General features: G+C 51.9%; 8 protein-coding genes across 8 annotated transcripts; all 8 read right to left on the reverse strand.

Moving 5' to 3' along the window:
• Positions 1–256: 256 nt before the first annotated feature.
• QC763_609420 (uncharacterized protein) lies at positions 257–712 on the reverse strand (the record flags this gene model as incomplete). The annotated part of the gene is made up of 1 exon (XM_062914766.1): positions 257–712. The coding sequence occupies one exon, from the start codon at positions 710–712 to the stop codon at positions 257–259; it is 456 nt and encodes a 151-aa protein (XP_062763519.1).
• Positions 713–1,692: 980 nt separating this feature from the next.
• On the reverse strand, positions 1,693–2,823 carry QC763_0099740 (uncharacterized protein; the record flags this gene model as incomplete). The annotated part of the gene is made up of 1 exon (XM_062906384.1): positions 1,693–2,823. One exon carries the CDS (start codon positions 2,821–2,823, stop codon positions 1,693–1,695), a length of 1,131 nt encoding a protein of 376 aa, XP_062763520.1.
• A 1,240-nt stretch (positions 2,824–4,063) lies between these two features.
• QC763_0099750 (uncharacterized protein) lies at positions 4,064–5,013 on the reverse strand (the record flags this gene model as incomplete). Its single annotated transcript, XM_062906385.1, is given in 2 exon segments — positions 4,064–4,074; positions 4,092–5,013. The coding sequence occupies 2 exon segments, from the start codon at positions 5,011–5,013 to the stop codon at positions 4,064–4,066; spliced, it is 933 nt and encodes a 310-aa protein (XP_062763521.1).
• A 1,108-nt stretch (positions 5,014–6,121) lies between these two features.
• Positions 6,122–8,815, reverse strand: QC763_609440 (uncharacterized protein). The gene is made up of 3 exons (XM_062914767.1): positions 7,426–8,815; positions 7,055–7,368; positions 6,122–6,987 (listed from the first exon to the last, which is right to left on the reverse strand). The coding sequence occupies exons 1-3, from the start codon at positions 7,754–7,756 to the stop codon at positions 6,355–6,357; spliced, it is 1,278 nt and encodes a 425-aa protein (XP_062763522.1). The 5' UTR covers positions 7,757–8,815; the 3' UTR covers positions 6,122–6,354.
• A 1,343-nt stretch (positions 8,816–10,158) lies between these two features.
• On the reverse strand, positions 10,159–12,650 carry QC763_609460 (uncharacterized protein; the record flags this gene model as incomplete). The annotated part of the gene is made up of 6 exons (XM_062914768.1): positions 12,481–12,650; positions 12,055–12,424; positions 11,747–11,991; positions 11,530–11,678; positions 10,360–11,475; positions 10,159–10,337 (listed from the first exon to the last, which is right to left on the reverse strand). The coding sequence occupies exons 2-6, from the start codon at positions 12,409–12,411 to the stop codon at positions 10,159–10,161; spliced, it is 2,046 nt and encodes a 681-aa protein (XP_062763523.1). The 5' UTR covers positions 12,412–12,424; positions 12,481–12,650.
• Positions 12,651–13,340: 690 nt separating this feature from the next.
• Positions 13,341–14,117, reverse strand: QC763_609465 (uncharacterized protein; the record flags this gene model as incomplete). The annotated part of the gene is made up of 1 exon (XM_062914769.1): positions 13,341–14,117. The coding sequence occupies one exon, from the start codon at positions 14,115–14,117 to the stop codon at positions 13,341–13,343; it is 777 nt and encodes a 258-aa protein (XP_062763524.1).
• Positions 14,118–17,750: 3,633 nt separating this feature from the next.
• On the reverse strand, positions 17,751–18,611 carry QC763_609470 (uncharacterized protein; the record flags this gene model as incomplete). The annotated part of the gene is made up of 1 exon (XM_062914770.1): positions 17,751–18,611. The coding sequence occupies one exon, from the start codon at positions 18,609–18,611 to the stop codon at positions 17,751–17,753; it is 861 nt and encodes a 286-aa protein (XP_062763525.1).
• Positions 18,612–18,889: 278 nt separating this feature from the next.
• QC763_609480 (uncharacterized protein) lies at positions 18,890–21,858 on the reverse strand. Its single transcript, XM_062914771.1, has 3 exons — positions 21,500–21,858; positions 21,331–21,414; positions 18,890–21,275 (listed from the first exon to the last, which is right to left on the reverse strand). Exons 1-3 carry the CDS (start codon positions 21,519–21,521, stop codon positions 19,096–19,098), a joined length of 2,286 nt encoding a protein of 761 aa, XP_062763526.1. The 5' UTR covers positions 21,522–21,858; the 3' UTR covers positions 18,890–19,095.
• Between the last annotated feature and the right edge of the window lie 10 nt (positions 21,859–21,868).

The raw sequence follows: 21,868 nt of genomic DNA on the forward strand, positions 1-21,868 counted from the left end.
TAACGATTGAACACTAGCAGACCCACAGGTTATCCAATGAACGAAACACCAATTCCTCCATGCTGAGTTTGACAATCTTGATGCCCTCTCACCCACCCCACCCAAGTCCCACCCCTTATACCTCATGATATCGCTCTTCCTCTCACCAACTAACAACAGTTGCTCTGACACCGATCAAGACTGATCACTCCACATTAGCATCTCCTGGCATCAACCACACACAGAGAGGAGGGCCGGGTGTGGGGGGTGGAAGAACTTACCAAAGCATGCAAGGCGCAAAGTTGTCCACCGTGTAGTCCTTTGCGCAGTTGACACAGGCCAGCTCCTTCTTGTAGCAGGCGTCGCAGCTGGAAAATTCGCAGGCGTCTCTCTTGTTGACGGGTATCCTCTTGTCGTCGATGCCTGTTATAACCCCAGCTCCTGCCGGCGTTTGCGGTTTTGGGTAGATGAGGTCTCTCTTGTCGGATTGGGAGTCCATGATGCTGTTGGATGTGACTCTTGTGGGATCTATGCCGGATAACACCCCGGCTCCTGCCGGGTTTTCTGGTTTGGGGTTTATAAAGTATCGCTTGCCGTTGGTGAAGTGGTTGTTGCCGGACTGGGAGGGGCCAAATCGACCGCCGGAGAGCATTCGCATCCGCTGCTCAGAGATAGTGTGGGAGAGGGTAGGGGTGAGGAGGGTGAGGAAGGGGATGAGGGTGGGGAGATGCATTTTGGTGGTTGGTTTGGACTGAACGTGGGAAGAATTGAAATTGAAGTTGACCTTGGTGTTTTGAGAAGATGAAATTGTTTGTGATGAGAGAGGTGATGAAAACGAAGAGGAAAGACAGGGGGTCTTTGTAGTTTCTGTCTCTACCTAATGGCAAGGGGTCCACGGCTTCGGGTGTATACAACATGTCAACGCGTGTTGTGTTCGTTCGGACTTGCTGTCAAGTCTCCTCGGTGCTTCCAAGTGACTGGCGTTGTGCCTCCTGTCAAGGCTTCTCCGTGTTTCCCAATGACCAGGCTGATGAAGCTATGCGCTGGTGACACCATTGACGTTTCCGTAGAATGACCTTTTGCACAACACTTCCACACTGTACCTTACCTTAGTTCATTCATCTTACAAGACCGTCAATCGCGTGGCGGTTGTTCGGCTCGGGGAATACCTCTTTTCCCTTGATCAATACAGCAACTGCCAGCTGTCTTTTGCCATCGTTGTGCGATCATGTCAAACGTCACGACACACTGTACAAGTGTGGCACTCCACCAACGCACCTTGAGTCGGAGACATTGTAGGTAGCAGAAATCCCGCAATCTGGATTCAGCTTCCAACCTACCCCAGGTTCCAGAGGTGGCAACAAAGCTGTGGTGTCTGAAGGCAGGAGGCCATGTTTGATTCCTCCCTGTATGGTACAGGTCAGAGCTTGCCCACGTCCTCGGGACTTTCACTCTCTACATTGATGCTTTCTCTTCGGACGTTTCTCCAGTTGTGCAAAGTCACACATTTTGGTCATTGGATCGGAACGGGAAGGGTGAAGCTCGAGAGTCTTTTTGCCCATCGAGCCGGTTCAAGAAGTGCATGTAAAACAATGTAAGATTCTAGGGATCTGGTATCCGCGAAACAGACTCGATGAACTCACGATAGGTTGTTGGTAAATATAGACGTTATCTCTGACAGAGAGATTTACTGACACCTTGTCCGCGATCCACCTAGATGGGTAGTTGCATCATGGGATCTGCTCGGTCCCACACAAATTTATTCCGGTCCGGGGTTCCCAGCTCGGCGCCGGCCTCTTGAAGAAGAGTGCAAATCTCGTCGAAGCCCTCTTGCTTCGCGATATCCAGAGGTGTGTAACCTGCCTCATCCTTCCGGCTCAATTGATTCCCATCCATGTCTGGACTCTCTGCACCCGTGAACCTTTCTATCAAGACCTTGACAAAGTCCGTGTTGCCGCGTGCCACAGCCATGTGAAGAGGCGTGAGTCCGTTTATGTCTGCCCAGGTTATCCAATCAAGCACCAAATCTCTGTCAACAGGAAAAAGCTCGAATATTTCCATCTTTCCTGACCAAATAGCAAAATGAATATATCTCCAATGTTCCTGTACCGGAAGCCAATACTCCTCTCTTCCCCACCATTGGCTCACGGCTGTCAAGATTGCCCTCGTTGCCTCGACGTGTCCTCCCAGAATGGCTCTGTGTAAGGGTGTAAAGCCCATGTGATCACGGGAACTGAACCATTTCTTCACGACACGAGTAGGCTTGAACCGCCGAAGCTTCTCGATGTGATTGACCAGCCCCATTTCGGCTGCACAGTGAGGTGGTGTTGACAAGTCAAGGGCTGATTCACTGTCATACTCGTTTGCATTGCTGTGCTCCAGGATATGATCCAAAAGCCGACCCGCGTTGGGGTTCTTTGCCGCATAATGTAACGGTGTCCACCCTATCAGGTCACGGGTGTCAATCATGCTTGGTGCGATCTTTAAAGCCTCAAGTGCCGCTGGGAAGCGCGGATCTGTATTCGAAGCCATGAGCGCGGCGGCATAATGGAGAACCCTCCATCCCCAAATGTCCCCTTCACTGATGTCCTTTCCCTCGAGGAGTGCAGCATTCATCTCGTCTTGAGAGCCGCTTCTGAAAGCTTGGTGTAGCGTGCTATGTTGGCAATACCGCAGCATGCGACGATAGTATTCCTTCCTCTTTTCTCCTCTCCGGACGTTTACGTACAAGGGCCAGGCTCGTATATGATGGTCAGGATCGAGACGATTCTGCCAGATGTAGGATAGCATCAAGTAAGCAAGATCCTCGGCGTCGTTATAACTCCAATTTTCAACGGCATGCATCGTTTCTTTAGAGTATGGTAGTCGAAAAGGCCTCATCTTGCGGTATTCGAAATGAAAAAGCTTGCCCTCATTGCCACTTTGGAAGCTCTTACATGGTATCAGGTTGACACAGCTCCATAGTAAGGCCGATGTCCGTTTCCTGAGACCTGCGCGAAGAAAGCTTGGGGCATGTTCGAAGTGGACGACAGATTCCTTATCCCGAAATCGAGAAAGAAGCCTGGGTACCACCTCATCGCAGCGTCGTTTATGATGGGCACTCAGTAACATATTGCGGAGAACCGTCTCAGGCTTTGCGAGATTGTTGTTTTTGCTGAGTGAGGAAATGATTGCCAAGTACGCTTCCTTTGGCGTAAAGAGCTGGATCTCCTGCAAGAAATAAACCAGGTTGGAGACATTGATGTTGCTTAACATTCCACTCGAGTGATCTCCGGACTTTTCTTCCCACCATGTCGAATCATCGTTTGATATCTCGGAAACAACATGAGATAGCCCCTGCATGAAAACTGCATAGATATGCTGTGTGTACAAGGATGGCAAAGATGTCGACATCTCTGCCGCAATGAGCTGGTGCTTTTTTTCGGCATTCCATAGACTGCCTTGTACCAAATAGGAACTCGAATATGCGCTGCCTCCGAAACCAACTACACGGGGTGCTGAGATTTTGCGAACTTGTGATGTGGAACCCGATGACGAGTCGGATGAGTTGGATGAGCCGGGTGAACTCGATGAGGGCCTTGATTCGTCTCTGTTCTTTTTAGGAGCGGCAGGACTGGCCGATGAATTCGTTGCCGGGCTCTCAACTTTGGTCGAGACAACAACCGAGCTACCGATATTTGCAGGAAGCCAGTAGTAAAGATCCCTGGCAAGACGGTATGACCATTGATCAAGTATAATAAGGCCGGGCTCTTTACCCATCAGCCACTGATCTGTCTGCGTTGGTTTGGCGTCCGAGGCCCCGCTTACACCGAGAACGTTGGGTGGTGCATTTCTCACAGAGAAAATCCATAACGACAAAGCTGCTTCAAAGACACTGCCTAACTGGGTAGCCTGCCACTTTCCATGCTTTCTCTCGGCTCGCATCTCGATTGTTCGGTTGTTGAAAGCTTGATGTTGCCATGTGAATTCATCTTCATCTTTCAGCAGCAGATCCAGCGTTTTCTCAATCGCGCTAACGAGTTTGATGGCTTCGACAGCTCCGACTCGAGGCCAATGAGATGGGAGCCCGACCAAAGAAGCGAGGCTAGCTCGTGTCTGAAACAGTCCCTTACTGTTCATTTTAGCCGGCAAGTCGAGACTTTTGTCTTCTGAGAAACCTGGAGGCATATTTTCCACGTCCAAGCTTTCCTCTATATCACCGTAGGGCCCAAGGTTAGAAGCGACCCAATCAAGCTCGAAGCCCGGATCCAAAGGGATGGCGTGGAACGAGCTGTCCGACTCTCTGCGAGCCCATGCTCGGATAGCTGTCATGGCCAACGTTGCGATCAACTGAGCAAGCGCAGCGGACCAACTCATACCGCGAAGACCAATGAACTGTACGACAAAACCGATAAGTCCTATTGAGACTCCAATGATTGTTTCTGTTTGGCGGAAAGCTTCAAGACCTTCATTGATGATTTGACCTTTGTTCGTTTTCGTGCGTCTACTGACAGTATCGGCGCGTCGAGAGGTTCGCAAGACAAATGGATCTCTGTCAGCGTAAAGTGCGTATGACCCAAAGGTCTGATCGCTGACCGTTGCCGCCCTCTGGATCCAAAGTAAACGCCCGCTCGTCTTGCCCCCCGCTCTAAACTCTGTTTCGATGGTTCTCGACTCCACCACGTGAGCGCAGAGAATGAGCCCGACAACTAACAGCAATGTCCCGCTTAGGGTACAGGGAAACGCGTAGCGCTCGGCCGGCTCTTCGTCCTTGAGTAAAATAGAGCCAGGCTCATGAGGCCAGTACGCAGTCCAACCACAGAAGGCAAGGACCGCAAACTGGAGCATCGTGCCAAAGACCGCCATCAGACCGAGTTCGAATTTGGTGCTCCCATGAAGGTTCAAACTGATGTTTGGAGCTGCACCCGACTTCTCGACCAGGAGGAAAGAGTTCTGCGGTTGGCCACTTGATTCTTCAAGCTTGAGGGGCGGCTCGCAGACCCCTGTCTCATCCAGGTTAATCTGTCTCTCTCTGTGACGGTTCGGTGATAGCATAGCGAAGAACGACCGCAAGAAACTTTTCGATGATGTCTCCTCTAACTCTGGATGTTGGAGGACAGACCACACGACGTCTGTTGTTTTGGGTGACGTGGAGGGCAGTATCATGAACTGGTGGACGGGCCCTGTTCCAGCTACGCGTACCAGACCTTGACCATTCCACAGCTCGCTGACATCTGGTGAAGTTGAAGACATCAATTCCATCTCAGCGCTTGCCATTGGCTCCCGGCTTCTTCCGATAATTCTTTTCATCCAAAGCGGACCACCAACGCGAATAGCGGCAACGATGATGGTGACTATGCCGAGTGGTGCCATCGCCAAGATGACATTGTCTGCCCACCCTAGTGATCCAGTCATGAACTGTTCGGTCACACGCTCGCCAAAAAGGGAGAGAAGTCTGTTGCTTATTCAGTACTCGAACCGTGAAAAATAATCAAGAAAGATTCAGGGTTGGCATACGGGCCGAGATCACTTATCAAATCATTCGTGAAGTCCTCCGGAGTGCTCGCTGCTGTTGCAACTTGAACCAAAGACAGCAACCAGGCCCATACAAGGGGGGCACTTCCGATAGCTGCCATCCTCGTCTGCGTAACTCGATGTCCCGAAACCAACGCAGGACTGAAAACAAATTTGAGTAAGTTGATCACCCAAAAGGTGAAGGGAAAGTCTTGTGAGAAATCAGAAATAAAGAACAGGAAAACGATTATGTAGAGTCTGGTCATGTTCTGGTATGATGTCAAAGATTCAGTCGAGAGCATTCAGCCCGCCCCAAATTGGCCCGGCTATCCCCTTCAAGAGGGTGGCTTGATGACAAGCGGCGAGCTGGCGGCTGTTAATTGGTCCCAATGCTATTGACAGCAGCTGATGAACGAAGTGGCTGCTACGGGAGGGAGAAAACCAAGATCAATTGGACTGGCTTGCCGGCCGAAAACAACCTTGACACCAAAAAGCCGATCAAGCGCCAACTTTTAGATCTTTTCCTTTTTCTTTCCGGCCTCTTTGTCTTAGATACGAGGTTGATGACTTTCAGCTTGAGATTAGGGTTAAGGGTAGCCCCTGAATCCCCCTGAAGGCATTGCAGCGCACAGACATCACACATCAGACCGACCGGTCTGTACAACAAACAAGTCATTAAAATAAAAGTTAAACTATCAAGAACTGTTAATCATGATGTAAAAAGGAAAAGAAAAGGAAAAGCTCTCGTGTACTCCCAAATCCCCAGATCACCGAACAAGACGCAAACACGAGACAAAAAAAGAAAAAGCAAGCGAGCGACCAGCACAGCACCATCTCCCCTCTCCTCCCCACAACACCCCCAAAGCACCGACGACCCTACACTCAAGCACAGCTAGCCCGTCTATACTTGACCCTCAGCTCGGGCGGGCTCCTCTCAATATCCCACACCCTCTTAGCCCTCCACTCATGATCTCCATAACACTCCCAGCTCAACCTCTCCAGCTCCCTCGGCGTCTTCCACATCAGCTCCTCATTCCTCAACCAAAGCCTCAACATGTGCCTCCTCTGCTCCCCCTCATCATGAAAGCTGCTCCTCGCGTGCAGCATCGCAAAATTGTTGAAAATCATCATGTCCCCCTTCTGCAACTTGATCTCCACCTTGTGCTTCTGCGCCGCAAAAAACACGGCATCCAACGCCTCGGCTTGAATCTCGGTCATGGCAGGGACGTCGGGGTGGTGCGGGCTAAAGTGGGAGCCGGTGAGGGGACGGCGGGAGAATTGAAACGCGGGGCCTTGGCCCTCGAAATTAAAGAGGAGCGGGCGGGTGTGGTATTGGCCCTGCCAGAACTCGTCAAAGATCCAGTCGTCTTTGATGAGGGTGTGGATTATGTCCGGGCGGGTGGCGGCGAGCTCGTTGTAGATTTGGGCTGAGGAGGCGAGGAAGGACTCGCCGCCGTATTTGGCAGTGTTGAGGGCGTAGAGGGAGAGAATGTCGCAGAGGTCGGTGTGGAAGGGCTGTTTGTTGATGTCGGTTAGCACCAACCTAGGGATGAATGGGGTCAGAGAAAGAAGGCATTAATACCTGAGCGCGAGCAACATAGGGGCTGTTGGGCATGGCACCGTGTTTCTTCACGTCTTCAACCACAGCCTGGATGTGAAGGATCATGCGGCCGTCAAAGTCCTGCATGCCTCGCTTCTCGGCGATGTACGAGGTCACGCCAAGGTAGACGAGAATGTTCTCCATGTTGGTCCACTTGTCCGGCTGGAGACCTCGCAAAACGACAAATCCGCGGCCGTTGTGGATCTCCTGGGCAATGGCCTCGAGTCTTTCCTCGAGACCGGGCAGGGGGAAGGTCTCCTTGGAAACATCGTCAGGGCCGAGATCGCCGGGAAGAGCTGTTAAGTTCCATGTTAGTGATGTCATGCGTGATGGAAAATTTGATGTTGACATACACTTGAAGTGAACCAGTGCCTCGTCAATCTCGGCCAGGTCAGCTTGGTCAAACTGGACAATATATTCTTTGCCATCGTCAGAGAAGTCACTACCGGACCAGGCCCGTGCCATGTTAAGCTGGGTCGGCCAGCCGGCCGGAATGGTGGTGGGGCGATCAGGGTAGAGAAGCTTGAGGGCCTCGACGCGGTTGAGGAAGACCTTGCGGTCAGGAAACCAAGAGATATCAGGACGTGGGATATCTCCGGGAGCAGGGGCCGGGGCAAGATCTTTGTTGGTGGAGAGCTTGGGGGCTAGGGCCAAGGGGCAGGCTTGGGGCATGGTGGTGGTCATCTTATTGGTTGCTTGTCGGTGTTGGGGGCTAAGAGTTGGTTATTGGCGTTCCTAGGGTGTTTGAAGTTGATGTTGGTGTTGATGTGCTGACTCTGGTGTTTTGATGTGTTTTCTGGCGCGGTAAAGACAAAGTTGACAATTTTGAAAGCGCTTGAGCGTTGCTATATGTTGTTTGCAGAGCTGAGTACTTCGATGGCTTGATGTTCCAAATGTTTCGCTCTTCATCGACGAGTTGCCCTCATTATATACACGTTCCATCACCCAGAGCCTTGTTGTTTGTCATGGTGTCTCAACACCGCTCATCATCGCCATTCTGACCATCGTCGTCCACTATCCCGCCCTACCACCGCAATGCAAACCCTTTTCGATTTCCGTGATGTCGGCACCGTCCACGACCGCAGAGCCTCACGCTCCCGGAGCCCGTTGAAACTTGAACATGTTCGATCGGAAGCACTTGAGTGAACCAAGCCTCCGGTAGTCAGTATGCCGGAGCATGTCTTGGCGGCTGCGGCTCCTCCTGCGGCTCACATAGTCTGGCCAGTTTGGGAAATTCGGTGAGCCCAAGCTTCTGGACGTCAGCCAATCACCAGCCTCTCGGGCGAAGGCTTCCTGAGCTACTACAGCAAGCCTTTTGCAGTAAAATCCGACTGGACGTTGCGTAACGACAAATCCACGCTTTGCAATTGCAGCAAACTGTGGGGCCTTGGTGGTTCGCAGATGTCGCGATGCCGGGTCGTGTGGGAAGGGGAGCCAATTGCCGATGGCAATGTTACCACATTGATCACAACTCATAAGGCTGTCATATGTAAGGTCTGCTGGCACCCCGGAGGGTCATTGGTGCGTTTTCGAGAACCTGGGCCGATCTTCGGGACAGTGACGATGTTCAGCAGCAGTTTGCGGACGATGCAGTTGCTTGAGCCTCGCCCCGTCCAAGAAGAGTGACCTCAGCTGGCTCTAGTCACGGAGCCTTGATCAATGTGGGGTGACAGCCGGTGACACTGCAGCAGGCTGGTACCATCTGCTACCAAAACTGGAATGGCTCCTTAGATGCCGGGCAATCATCTCGACTTCTCTTGCACCACAAGCAGACAGTTAAACCACGCACCTCATGCGGCCAGTTCTGATTCTCCGAGACCCAGTTGAGCCGCATCATGCAGACAGATCTTGCGCCACTTGATATGTAAACCTGAAATGGTGACGGTGAGGATGGGCACGAGTGCGAGGGAACTGGCCACTATCCCGTCAGGAGGAAAATGCGAGAACCTTGAAGGTGCCAGCAATGTTCCAACAGACGTCCCAACAGGCTCGTCTCGAAAGCCAAATGGCCCAGTGTGGATCGCGGTTGTGTCACTGCTCCCCCACGGAATCTTCTTCTCCACTTGGAGGTTTGATAGGCGTCGCCAAAACCACCCGGTGATCCTTCCTGCCTACCAATCTCATGGTTCCGACTAGGTAGCTACGCTGCGTAAACTATCTCATAATCTTATCGCGAAGGTCAACAAAAGTTAAATGGTCGATACCTGGTAGTATAGACCTGTAACGCAGGAACTGACACTATGAAAAACATCTTTTCATACCTTACCCGTCTTCACTTTTCAAGGTACTAACGTGCCCAACTTTGTCAACATTCTCGCAGCCTACGTCATCGGCACTGTGGACCATGAGTTGATCTGAGCGAAGCCGGCCCTGGGCTCGCCTCGGCTCCGGTCACCTCCTTTAACCCACTGTTCGGCTCAGGGCTATTCACTGCTCAGGTCGGCTCGCAAGATCAATGAGCTTATAGAGGTATATCATTACTATCTGCCTAAGCCCCTGAGCCGAGGGGCCTACAAGCATGATCTGGCACACCCATCTATCCCGACAATACCTGGAGCCCATGATGAAAAACATGGGCGGAGAAGAACTATAAATACCGACCCCAACCAGCTTTCACTGCTTTTGTCTCTTCTCTCGATCACCAACACCACCGAAACTAGCCTCACTCCACCACCACCACTCCACCACTCCATCACAACCGTCGCCTCCATTATCACCCTCACCACCACCGCATTACTTCCACCGCCGCCGCAGCATCCCGCACATCTCAAGCGCACAATGTCTCCCCGGGGGTGTTTACCGGTGCTATACGGCTGGTAAGTTGTTTTTTCTCCTAACTTTGGAGAGGACCATCTGACCGCAACCTCGCAGTCTGGAACAGGACAGATACCGCTGTCATAGAGCTTCCAGGTTTCTTGCACGATAGTTTACGATGTTGCGCATGCTTTTGGTTTTACCGCGTCATTTCAAAAAACCCTTTGTAGTAGGTACCACAACCACAGGCTCTGTCCCATCTGTACCACAAACAGACCTAACCTAGCGACAGATTCATTAGCGAACTTACACAGACCTCGTTCATGTGGGCATCAGAACAATTGCAGCATGGCACAGCGTGCATGTACGGGAGTATCTTTGAGGGAACAAGGGACATTTGGAGGGTAAGGTGTTTTGGAGGCCAAGCTATGGTGTTTTGGGCGCATTGCAATGTCTTGATTATGGATACCAGATATTTGAACGTCAGAATTCAGGAAAACAGGAATTGTTTCTGTAAGCCGGCGGTAACAGACCCTCAAGTTCAGCCTTGATTTGCAGAGCCACAGTCTTGGAGTGATACCGATGATGCTGGGTTTGCCCACCCATGAACCAAAAGTTGTCGATTCCTCTTTGTCGTTTCCACAACCCCCTGATCTCCCCCTCCTCATCGACACCAAACGTGGCGTCAACCCTGTTCGCGATATCTCTCGGACCCAGCAAGTTCGAATCCTTTTCCTCCCCATCAGCCGCATTCTCACCACCCAAAACCTCAAACACTGTATCCCGAGCGTTCAAGTCGGAAAACCCAGTACACCAGATAATACTGTCCGCCTCCGCCGTCTTTCCATCAGAAAGCCTCAGCCCAGTCTCCATGTACGCCACTGGCTCAACACTCGATATCACACCCACGTTTCCCTCCGCGACCACCTCCAAGCCACCGATATCAACATAATGTCCCCCGCCTCTCTCCACAAGATTGTGCATCAGACATGCGTCAGGGTGAGCACTGTCAATGACCGGAAAGCCAGCCTTGGCCACCCTTTTGTATCTGTCCGGCTCTTGAGACGCCAACATGGCAAGCAATCCGTGCGCCATGTTGCACTCTACCCACGTGGGAAATGACATCAAAGCCCTGTCACATGTTTCTGTGTCTAGCTGGTTGAACAGCCCAAAGCCCCGCGGATCCATTACGTACCCTACCGGGAGGACATATGTCGGGGAGCGGGCAAGGATTGTTGTGTCCAGGCCGGCTGTTTGGCAGTCATTGAGGATGTCGATGGCTGTGTTGGCTGAACCAATGATGAGGACAGACTTGGCGCCCTTGTTTTGAAGAGAGACCTCTGGGTTCTTGTACTCCTTGGAGTGCAGGCTGATGCCCTTGTATATCTCCTTGCCTGCAATATCAGGGACTCGAGGCTTTTGCGAGGCGAGTCCCGTTGCTTGCACAAGGTGTTTTGACCTCACTGTTCGTAGACCGCTTGGGGTCTTCAACTTCACGGTCCATCGTCTCGTTGCCTGGTCGTATTGGGTGGACTGGATCTGGGACGAGGTGATCATGTTCAAGTTGAACTCTTTGACATACTGACGAACTTGGTTTGCGAGCTCATCTCGCGTTAGTAGATGTGAACCTTTGAGGTCTTCGCCGTACGCTGTAGAGAAGTCAGAAAGTGGGAGAAAGAGGACGAGAAAGGCGTTGAACCTACGCAGATAAGGCATGTCACACATTGCAGTCGGCACGTGGAACTTCAAGCTATCGTATCGGAGAGCCCAGTTGTCGCCTGAGTTGGCGTTCCGGTCGGCCATCACACTTTCAACCCCAAGAGCCTTGAGGCGAGAGGCGAGGGTTACAGCACTGTTATCGAGTAGGTACTCAAGTCAGTCTTTAGATGCTCATGTGAAAAAGACAAGCAAACGGCATACCCATTTCCACCCCCAATAATAAAGACGTCTGTCTTCACATCATCGCCACCATCTGCTAACGTCGAAGGGGTACGCAGAAGAGTCTCATCTTCGGGGTGCGCATCCAGACTCTCGAGTCTTGTACTCAGAACCCAGATCTTCCATTCCAGACCCCCGCTGCCTTCGACAGGCAGCAGTAACATGCGTCCAGTACACGTTGCAGCGGGAGAGGCTGTCTTGAGCGACAGACTGCAGTCGATGAATTGCTGCATCAGGTTCATAGTGTTAGATGAAACTCAAAGGCGAAACGTAGTAGACTAGGTACTTACCAGGGTTGGAGAGACAGGGAGGAAATGGACGAACTCAAGACCGAAACCATGAGCACCGCGCAACTTGGTGGTTTCCAGCAGATGTGCTGCTATCACGGCCGGTGCTGAGAAGGTTCGCAGATGGTAAGTCAGCGCCAATGAATCCTTCCATAAGGCCTGCTCAGCAAATAAGCAGTTACTAAGAGCAGTTATGTCTCTGGTTGAGATTGCCTTGTTGAAGGCTGTTAAGACATTGTTTGCGATCTTTGCTGTCTCTTCTGGCGTAAGGGATGCGGGGTCGAGAGCCGTCACAGCAACAGTTGGTAGCGGATGTTCGGCCAGTTTTTGACGCAAGTCAGCGGCAGGTGGATAGGCCATTTTGGATAAGGTACTAGAGATATCAAGCGATTAGCGAATTCTCCTGGGAAATAGATCTTGGAGACTTACCAGGTCTCACAGTGTGGAACGTTGTGTTGGGGAATTAAAGCAGCTACATTGGAAAGTATTGTACCAAGTGCTACAGATAGGTACACTTGCTTTTATACACAATGAGAAGAGCCATGCCTCGGATGTTTGCAATTACGATCAGCAATACGGTCCGAGAGCGAATAGGGATGCTCTACATTTGACTCGGTGTGTGTCCTTTTCTGCCCCATGTGGCTGCAGAGTGGCTAGGCAAACTTGGATGTCTTTGCGGGGTATGCTCGGCACTTTCTCTGGGCTTACCATCCATGAATACCTGCATGAATGGGAGCGAATAAGCCAGGCGATAACACAGGGGGGGGGTTGGATCGCCAATAGAGAAAAGCTATATATAAAGTAACTGACTCTGAAAAGGTAAAGTAGTGAACCATGCGATGAGAAATAGTTCTTAGGCCTGAAAAGATAACTATCAGAAGGCTTATTCTCCTTTTGAAAAGGCATGAGTAAAAAGTCATTATATGTGCTACTACTCTGACTTGAAATAGTAACCATGCTATCCAGAATGTAAGAGTTCAACGACAATGAAACGTGCAACAAATGATGGACAAGATAATTGGATCCAATTCAATTCGCTAACTCAAGGTATAAAACTTGCTGAAGAGCAGTCGTGTCATCACTACAACACTATAAAAGAGCAAAAGAAGATTCATCATCCTTCATCACACGTCCCTCATATCCACGGTGCCGGCACCTCCTTTCTCGACATTCCTTCCATCCCTAACCCTTGACTCTGAACAGGACAAGACCCCTGCCGTTGAGCCCCTGAACCCCTGAACCCCTGAATCCACCTCAACAAAGCAACCACACCACCGGAGTTCAAGTCCTTAAAAGACAGCAATAACCCCCAAAACACCAGCAACACCCATCGCAACACCACCAAATCCATTCTCCTTAGCACCAGCGTTGGCAAGCACGGGCGTGAAGGTAGGGCGAATGGAAGAAGTAGCAGTAGGAGCCTCATCATCGCTCTCATCATCAGTGTCGATGCCGTCGTTGTCAGTATCGGTGTCCTCGCCTTCAGTGGTGGTAGTGGTGGCTGGGCCAGTAGTAGCAGCTATAGGGCCGGCGGCAGTAACAGCGACAGGGCCGGTGGTGGTAGCAGCACTGACATCGTCGTCATCGGTGTCAGTGTCATGGCCATCGTTGTCAGTGTCGGTGCCGTGGCCGTCATTGTCAGTCTCGTCGCCGGGGACAACACCAGGGCTGGCACCGAGATTGGCCTCGTCGTCAGTATCAGTGTCGTGGTCGTCGTGGTCGGTGTCATCCCCCTCGTCGCCAACAACTCCAGTAATAGGGGTAGGGACATCATCGTCCGTGTCATGGCCGTCATTGTCGGTCCAGTCAGTGTCATCGTCGTTCACAGCAGGAACTCCGACAGTGGGCTGCCCGGCGCTGATGTCATCGTCAGTGTCGGTGTCGTCCCCGGTGTCGGTGCCAACAACGCCAGTGGAGACATCACCGTCGGTGTCGGTGTCATCGCCATCTCTGGTGCTGAGGGTGTACCGAGCAGCGACGGGTCCACCGGGGTTGAGAGGTCCATGCGGATGAGCAAGGACGGAGACGGAGAAAAGAGCCGCGAGGAGGAAGTTGCGAGTAAGCATTTTGGCGGTTTTTTGGAGCAGTGAAGTGCGAGTGTTTTTGTAATTGGTTGATGTGAAAGTTGGGAGCTCTGAGCAGAACTAGAGTTGCTTGTTTGTGTTTGGAGCGACTGTGTCTAAGCGAGTGTGTCGATCGATGGTGAGCAAGAAGAATTGGAGCTTCAAGTTGATGGGATGCTCGTCTTAAATACCGACTTTCTCATCCAAGATCAGCAGATATTCTCGTCTTCACTATCTCGTGAGGTCTCTGAACTGAAGCTAAGATCATGGCTATGCCTTCTGATGGCCTGACTAAACCAAAAAGCCAACATCCCAGTACCCTGTTGACATGACTATCCAACTACACCAACTACTTTGACAGCCACTCTTGGTTTGTGTCCGCCATCAACGCCTCATCACCGACCCCACCGATCATACTGAAGCATAACATCTCAGAACATCACGACGAATACAGCTAAAGGTCGCGCGACCTTAGCCTCAAAATGACAACGCAAGCAGTCAACGCAACCCAACGAGATCTGAAACGATAAATAGATCGAAAAACGCCCTGTCCCGCATCGACACGAGACTTCCAAGAGTCTTGGGAATGCAGTACAAAAATAGAGCTCAACCGGGAAGCCAGGCTCTTTTCTCAGGACGGAGTATCAGTCTCACAATGACCAATCCTGTTGGGATGTTTGCACACGTGCCTTACTCCCAGCAAGCAAAGGTGTACGTATCCCGAGGAAAATAGTTCTTCAGCTCGCACTTGGCCCTCTTCACGTTCTCGCGCCTTGAACCTTTCCAGCCTCGGGACCATTACGTGGCGTTGGGGATCCAAAGCTCTGGGCGGGTGGGCTGGCTGGTCTCGGCAGTGGACCTGCGAGGTTTAAGTGGCGCCCGCTATCCCGTCAGATCTTCCGGCTTGGAAAGTTTGCTGCAGATGTGGAATTTTGGCATTGGTAGGGAAGATAATAGGTCCTGAGTCTTGATAGGGGTCTGGGCGGTCTTGCACAGCCTCAATTTTTGGGGTTGACATCGATGACGACGACCGGAGACAAACAAGCACACCGACACTGGAGAAATAAAGCTTGGGATTTCTAAATATGATTTACCAAGCTTTTTTTGACAGCTTCGTTATCGTAATTGCCGGTTGATCGTTCGTGGGTGGCCAAAGGACAACGGGCAAAGCCAAGATGCCAATGCGATGGGGCTTGGCTGCTTGGTCTGGTTGTTCAGCTCAGCAGTCGAGATGGATCGTCGCCTGGATTCAGGCATATCAAGTGATTTAATGTTGCCAGTGCTGTCAGAAATGCATGACCTGGATGGGAGATAAACCTCAAGCTGAGAGAGTCTCCAAGCCGAGCAAGTCGTCCTGGTTGAGCTGTCCAAAGCAGGTACATACCTAGTTGTCAGGTCGTCAGAGGCGAGGCTCTGGTCTGATATAAAGGGCCACTTACATTCCGATTACTGTATGCCCTTTCAGTATCTCCAAGTGGCTGCCCATCCACTGAAGATTCCGTGCCAACCGTCCCCTAGGGCACTACCGGTGGCGTGAGCAAGTGCACACATAGCAATATACTAGAGCCATCCTCCAAGTTCCAGACTCCAGACTCCTGGTGCCATCCATTCCTGGGTATCTTTCTCCTTTATCCTTCCCAAATATTGGAATGAGATCAACCTCATGAACACGGACACTTTTCAGTGAGAAATGAGGATGAAAACATGAATGTCGTGCCGCGTACGTAAGCTGTGCCTCTTCCATCCTACACACCTGTTGTTGTGTCAATACATGTCCTGAGTATTCATGCGGCATCACCATGGGTATCAGTTAGCCTTTGTGAAAACATACCAGACAACAGTTCAGCCCAGATGGGGCAAAAGCAAGACCACCTAGGCCATAGTGGACATGTTGGTGAAAATGGCACCCACGAAAGCGGCAAACAACATCATAACAACCATAATGAGAACTGCGATGACAAGAGGCCCAACATCGCGCATTGGGGGTCCAGCCGAATTTCTCGCTGGGGAAGCTCTTGCTGTCTATTTTCTGGCGCCGGATTTGGGCCCTGGTGCGCGTCCTGTTACGTTGTGCCGTGTTGCTGTCCGTGAACGGCCACAGAAAGGTCACTGTGGCACCTCCTGAGCTCATTGTGGTTTCTCACAAGCTCCCCATAACTGCAGGAGATTGCCGCATAGGCGTGTTTCTTGATCTTGGAATCTAGGTGACAGTCATCGCACTGCTCATCGCTAATGACAAACCAGTCCGCAACCTCGTAGACCTCTTCATTTGGCCTGGGTCTCTCATTTTCCACAGGGCAGAATGTCCCCGCTACATTTTCCTTTGCGGCAGGGCAGAGGTACTTCATCTTGGGGTAGGGATGATGGCATTTGGCTCTAGTAAAGAACCAGAATCCACAGCCACAGGCAGGATTGAGGACATTTGGCGGGTTGGTTTTTGCGATGAGCTCAATCTTTGGGTCCATACTTTTCGGTTTAATCCAGCTATCTTGCTCGAGGAACGACTCATCAGTGTCTTCATCCTCGTCGAAGTCCTCCTGATACAGCGAGAAGGAAGCATAGGGACTGTTGTATGGTTCAGGGTGTGTTGTGCGACGAAGGGCAACCCAAGAACTGTTGTGCTCGCAAGGAAGCTGTTGGCTGGAGAAAGACATGATGCTTGAATGCCGTCCGTGTGAAATTTAGAGATTCAGGTGAATTTGTCGTGAGTAGACGAGGCGGCGGGCGTCAATGGCATTTTAAGATGAAGTGTAGATTCAACACCAGTAGGTACCGATGTAAACATGTTTGAAGGAAGAAATGTTCGCGAGGGGGAAGAGAAAGAAGCACTGAATACCTCAAAGTACCTATGATATGGGCCCACGGCTGGATATAGGCGTAGTTCACAGGTAAAAGATTGAATTGTCGGATGAAGAAGAAAAGAAAAGAAAGAGGAAACACACTACCCACGATATCCTTTTGTACCCATCAACCCCTCCGGACTTCCCCTACAAAGCAGAAGAAATATCCACCAACATTGTCCGAACTTTCTCGTATCCTTTCCTCGTATTCCAGTGTGGATGGCGTCTTTGATTAAGGTTGGATGCCTATTCCAGTTCTAATGCACGCCAAATCGGGACTTACCTTCTTTTCCTGCCCTTTGAAAACTCCACTTGCACCACACACAGTGTCAGTCCATTGTAGCATGGCTGAACACAGTATCTGTTCCATGATACGAGCCGACTGAGATGGCCATGATAGCGCAGCCGTCTTCTGAGACTAAGATGGCATTCTCCAAATGAAAGCAAAGGCTTTTCAACACCGCAAAAGGATCAACTATCAACTACAAAGTATTTTGAAGACTTGCTGGTCAACTGCGCTTGTTTGATACGGGACCCATCAGTAGCAGGAAGAAGGGGTAGCTCGCTGGAACTGAACATGTCACAAATAGTTGCTTTATAGACTACATTTCAGCTTTAAGAGCCTCGACATCACTTGACCATCATTCTCACCCTCCAGCTCTATCTCACGCCCGCTATACACGCTAATCGGTTGATGCTGCTGCTATCTTCAGACTGCCAAAGCCACAACCGTGTCCGGACAAGTGAGGTTCCCAAGATCGTAATTCCGCGTGACTCTCTCAAACGGCAACCCGACCTACAACTTGCTATCCACCCACCTCGGCTTCCTCTTCTCAACAAAACTCCTCACCCCCTCCTTCATATTCTCCCCAGCATCAATCCTCCCATAAATCCCCCGTTCCACAATCTCCGTCGCCATCTCCGGCCCGACCCCCTCCCACCCCATCCTCAACCCCTCCCTCGTAGCAATAACAGCATCAGGACTATTCCCTGCAAGCTCCTCCGCAACCTTAACCGCCTCCTCAACAACCCTCCCCTCCCCAACAACAAAATTCACCAACCCCCACCCCTTCATCTCCTCGGCCGTATAACTCACCCTCCCCAAAAGCGCCATCTCCCCCGCCCTCTGCCTCCCCACAGTCCTCATCAACCTAGGCAACGCCCCAGCAAGCGCAATAACTCCCTTGCCCACCTCCGGCAGCCCAAACCTCGCCTTCACCCCATCAGCAACAACCATATCACAATTAATCACCATCTCCATCCCCCCTCCAAAACAGAGCCCATTCACCGCCGCAATAATAGGTTTCTTCCCCCCAGACCTGTTCGACAACCCCCCAAAACCAGCCGTAGTCATCTTCCGTGCCTCCACATGTTGATCGTGACCGCTCCCCTCCGGTGCATGAGACGAATCCCATTCTTTGAGATCGGCACCGGCGCAAAACGCCCTGCCCGTACCGGTCAAGATGGCGCAGCGCAGCCAGGGTTGGGCGTCGTACCAGTTCCACAGGTGGGCCATGGCGATGTGCTGGGGGATGGGGATTGAATTTAGGGCTTTGGGGCGGTTGAGCGTCACCAGCAAGACATGGGGCGCGGGGAAGGAGATGTCGGTGTGGGGGACGGCGGGAGGGGGGTTGGTGATTTCTTTGGGGAGCGTCATCGTGGCGTTGTTCGTGATGGTGATGATAACAACGGTAAAGGAAAAGGTAGGTAAGTTTGACGGTTGACAACAGTTGTACCTACATTGAACTAAAAAGATGACTATGCTCTGATATAAGTCAACCACCCCTCACTAACCCTGGTCGGCAACGGCGTCATTCTGTTGGGGTTGGCCGTGGAGGACGCGGTCCCGCGGCGCGGATTGGGTGGCAACGGCATCCGTGCCGAGGCTCACTCGGGTCTCCAACTCCGGCAGGCAAGCAATGCTTGTTCTCGACTCCAACTCCAAATATCAACATGTCCGTAGAAGAAAACCAACAACATATTACAAGTTTCCTACGCTTGTGAATCTAACCAGCAAACTCCTTCACCCTGAAAATCGTAACCCCAGCTACAGCTGCTCCAATGTGCTTTTCGGTAATAAATGTACAGCAATGAATAAATCCCACCCGTTTGTCCCAACATCCCAACAATGTTACGCCAGATTAGGCAGGCAACCCGCGCTTCTCGCTCTCTGTAAAGAAGATAACCATGCGCCAAAGTTTCTTCACAAGATCTTCCGCGTCTTCATCCAGAGCCTCGCCGAGGGTCTCAACCAGCTCGGCTGGCTTCTGATGTTTGCGCAAGTGCTCCTCCACCACGTCCACCAGGAACTGCTCTTGCACACCCAGAAATTCAACAACCTTCTTCTCAACAAAAGGCCTCAGCTTATCACGGATGATGCCTTCCTCCAAGTAGTCCCACTTGACATCCCAGGCCCACAAGCCTTCCTTGTCGACGGGAATTTCTTGAGCGAGCGCGCGGACAGCATTCGCAATGTCCTCCTCTGTCATGGCCTTGGTGTCGGTGATGGGCTCAAACTTGATGGGTATAAGGGTGCGCTTCGTAGTCTTATCTTGCTCGTCATCGTCCAACAAGCCCTCCACCTCGGCAACAGTGCGCCGTGTAGTGGCAGCGCGCTGGGCAACCTTTTGAGCAGCAGCACCGAAAGAAATGGTAACTTTCTGCGGTGCTGCAGGGGCGGCCGCAGGGGCAGCAGGGCGATGGGCAGTCATCGCCTCAGCTTGGCGCTCGAGGAAGGAGTCAGCCATATCCCTGGCATGCTCCATATCGGCCTCAGCCTTGCGCAGCTCTTCCTCTTCCTGTCTTCGGTCCATCTCGTCGCGTGCTGCCTCCTGATTGCGGAACGCGGTCCGATCTCGGATCCATTGACTGTGATCGCGGTAGTAGAGGTGGACCTTGCGCGATGCTTCCCTCTCGTCATCCCAGTTTTTTTCCTTATCCAACTGATCCTCTTTCCTCCTAGCAAAACCTTCCGTCTCAACCCTCTCACGCTCACGTTCTCTCTCCAAGGCAGCGGCGCGTTGTCGCTCACGATTAACCCACTTCCGCTCCGCCTCCAAGTAAGCTTTATCCTCCTCTGCGCGCTGCTTGGAAAGCTCGCGCTCGTAGAGCTCTTCGTCGTCGGCATCTGTATCGTCGTCATCTCGAAATTGCGGCCCGTGACCATTAGTGGTGCCTCCGTTCACAAAGTCAATGCCCCGGGTTTGCCCTCTAGGACCTGACGGCGCATTGGGAACACCACGTGGGCCAAGAGGAATGCTGTTGGAGTTGGCACCTGGCGGAGGCGAGTCAAGTCGAGATTTCCTCGGCGCGCCATTACGTTGCCTCTCTTGCTCCTCAAACTCTTCTTCTCTTCGAAGCCGTTCCAGATCGCGACGATTGCTCCGATCTCGGAAGGCAGCGATTTCGGCGGCAACTGTAGCGCGCATTTCAGCAGGAATATCGGCGAGGTCATCCTCGGGCGCAATAGGGATATTGATCACTTCAATATTGTCGCCAATCCCATTCATGCCATTGCCCATGGCGGTATCTCCTTCAGCATCCCTGCCACCGCCAGCTCTGGGGTAGAACAGGTTCCGAATAAAATGTTTGAGAGATTGCCGAGCCTCGTACAACCTCGCGTCGTAGTTGGAGTCATCAGGGAGTGCTTCCTTCCAAGACTCAATGTACTTTTCGGTACTGGAGTCTACCACAACCTGCAACTTGACTTTCTCAATGTCCTCGAATTTGTCGTCTTCATCGGCGGGAGGGTTCTCGATCGGCGCTTGTTTCTTCACGGGTACCTCGACGTCTTTGAGTAACTCGACTGCGAGGGCAAGTGATTCAGGGTCTTCGTACTGAGCAAAACCAAACAAGTCCCCCTTGTGCTCTGACAGATGGGACTGAGCCGAGCCCCATCTTTGCACCCTGCCAACTGCGTTCAACAGCTTTTGAATTCCCTCTTCGCCGCCCACGCCACTCGGAATCTTGTGCACGAATATTGTTCGCAGTCGCTCCTCGGGGGTGGGTGGTACTAGTGACTGTATATTCTCTCTCATCTGCGCCCGGGACTGGTCGTGCCTGTCTGAACCAAGACCAAGTCTGGCTGACGTGGGGGTATGAGAATCTCTTCGATCGGTCAGAGAGGCGCCAGGCTTGAGAGGCGGGACGGTGGGGCCGAGGCGAATCACCGGAGCGTTGAAGTTGATGTTGGGAAGATTGGGCGGTGGTTGAAAGGATGCAGGCAGGCCGCTTGGTCGATTAGCTTGAGCAGAGAGACTAGACTGCTGGACACCCGGGGGTGGTGCCATTCCAGGGGCAGAGGACATGCCTGGAGGGGGCCCTGGAGTAGATCGGTTAGGAACAGCGGAACATGAGGCTGGGGGACGACAGCATACCTAGACCGGGAGGTGGTGCCATTCCAGGAGCATGAGTAGCGCCCGGGAAGGCAGCATAGCTGGGAGGAGCGCCATAAGGCGGGGCTATAGAGTAAAAAGTGTCAGCATCAGCTACCAAGAACGAGGCTGTGATGAAAGTTGAGGATCGCGGCGAGCAAGGCTGACCCACCTCCATAAGGATTGTATGCCATCGCCGAGACGTGGCAGCGGGGTTGATATGAATGAAGCTGTGGTCTCGAGAGGTGTTTCTTGGATAATATTCTGGCTTGGCGCGACAATCGTAGGGTATTGTGATGGGAGCGTGGTGAATGATGCAGAGGTCAAATTTGTTGTCTTGACAGCGACTGGCAAAAGTTCAACTCCAACGACTGACACAGCTAAGTGCACGGTCCATCGCCATGGCGGTACTTGGTACTTCTGGCCCACCTTTGCAGTGTCTCAGCCACGTGACTTGGCAGTGAATGAAGTCAAGAATACCTCAATGGTTGCTCCAAAACTCCATTATCAAGAATACAAACGTCCTTCTGGATAGCTATCA

Source organism: Podospora pseudopauciseta, chromosome 6 (assembly GCF_035222475.1).
Source record: "Podospora pseudopauciseta strain CBS 411.78 chromosome 6, whole genome shotgun sequence".
Lineage (NCBI taxonomy): Eukaryota > Fungi > Ascomycota > Sordariomycetes > Sordariales > Podosporaceae > Podospora > Podospora pseudopauciseta.

Bases quoted from the DNA above. Each gene is read 5' to 3' on its own strand.
- QC763_609440 (XM_062914767.1), bottom strand. From the start codon at position 7,756: ATGACCACCACCATGCCCCAAGCCTGCCCCTTGGCCCTAGCCCCCAAG. The intron at 7,369-7,425 runs GTATGTCAACAT...GGAACTTAACAG, and splicing joins GGCACTGGTTCACTTCAAGT to CTCTTCCCGGCGATCTCGGC. The intron at 6,988-7,054 runs GTATTAATGCCT...ATCAACAAACAG, and splicing joins CCTATGTTGCTCGCGCTCAG to CCCTTCCACACCGACCTCTG.
- QC763_609480 (XM_062914771.1), bottom strand. From the start codon at position 21,521: ATGGCATACAATCCTTATGGAG. The intron at 21,415-21,499 runs GTGGGTCAGCCT...TTTACTCTATAG, and splicing joins GGCATACAATCCTTATGGAG to CCCCGCCTTATGGCGCTCCT. The intron at 21,276-21,330 runs GTATGCTGTCGT...GATCTACTCCAG, and splicing joins GGCACCACCTCCCGGTCTAG to GGCCCCCTCCAGGCATGTCC.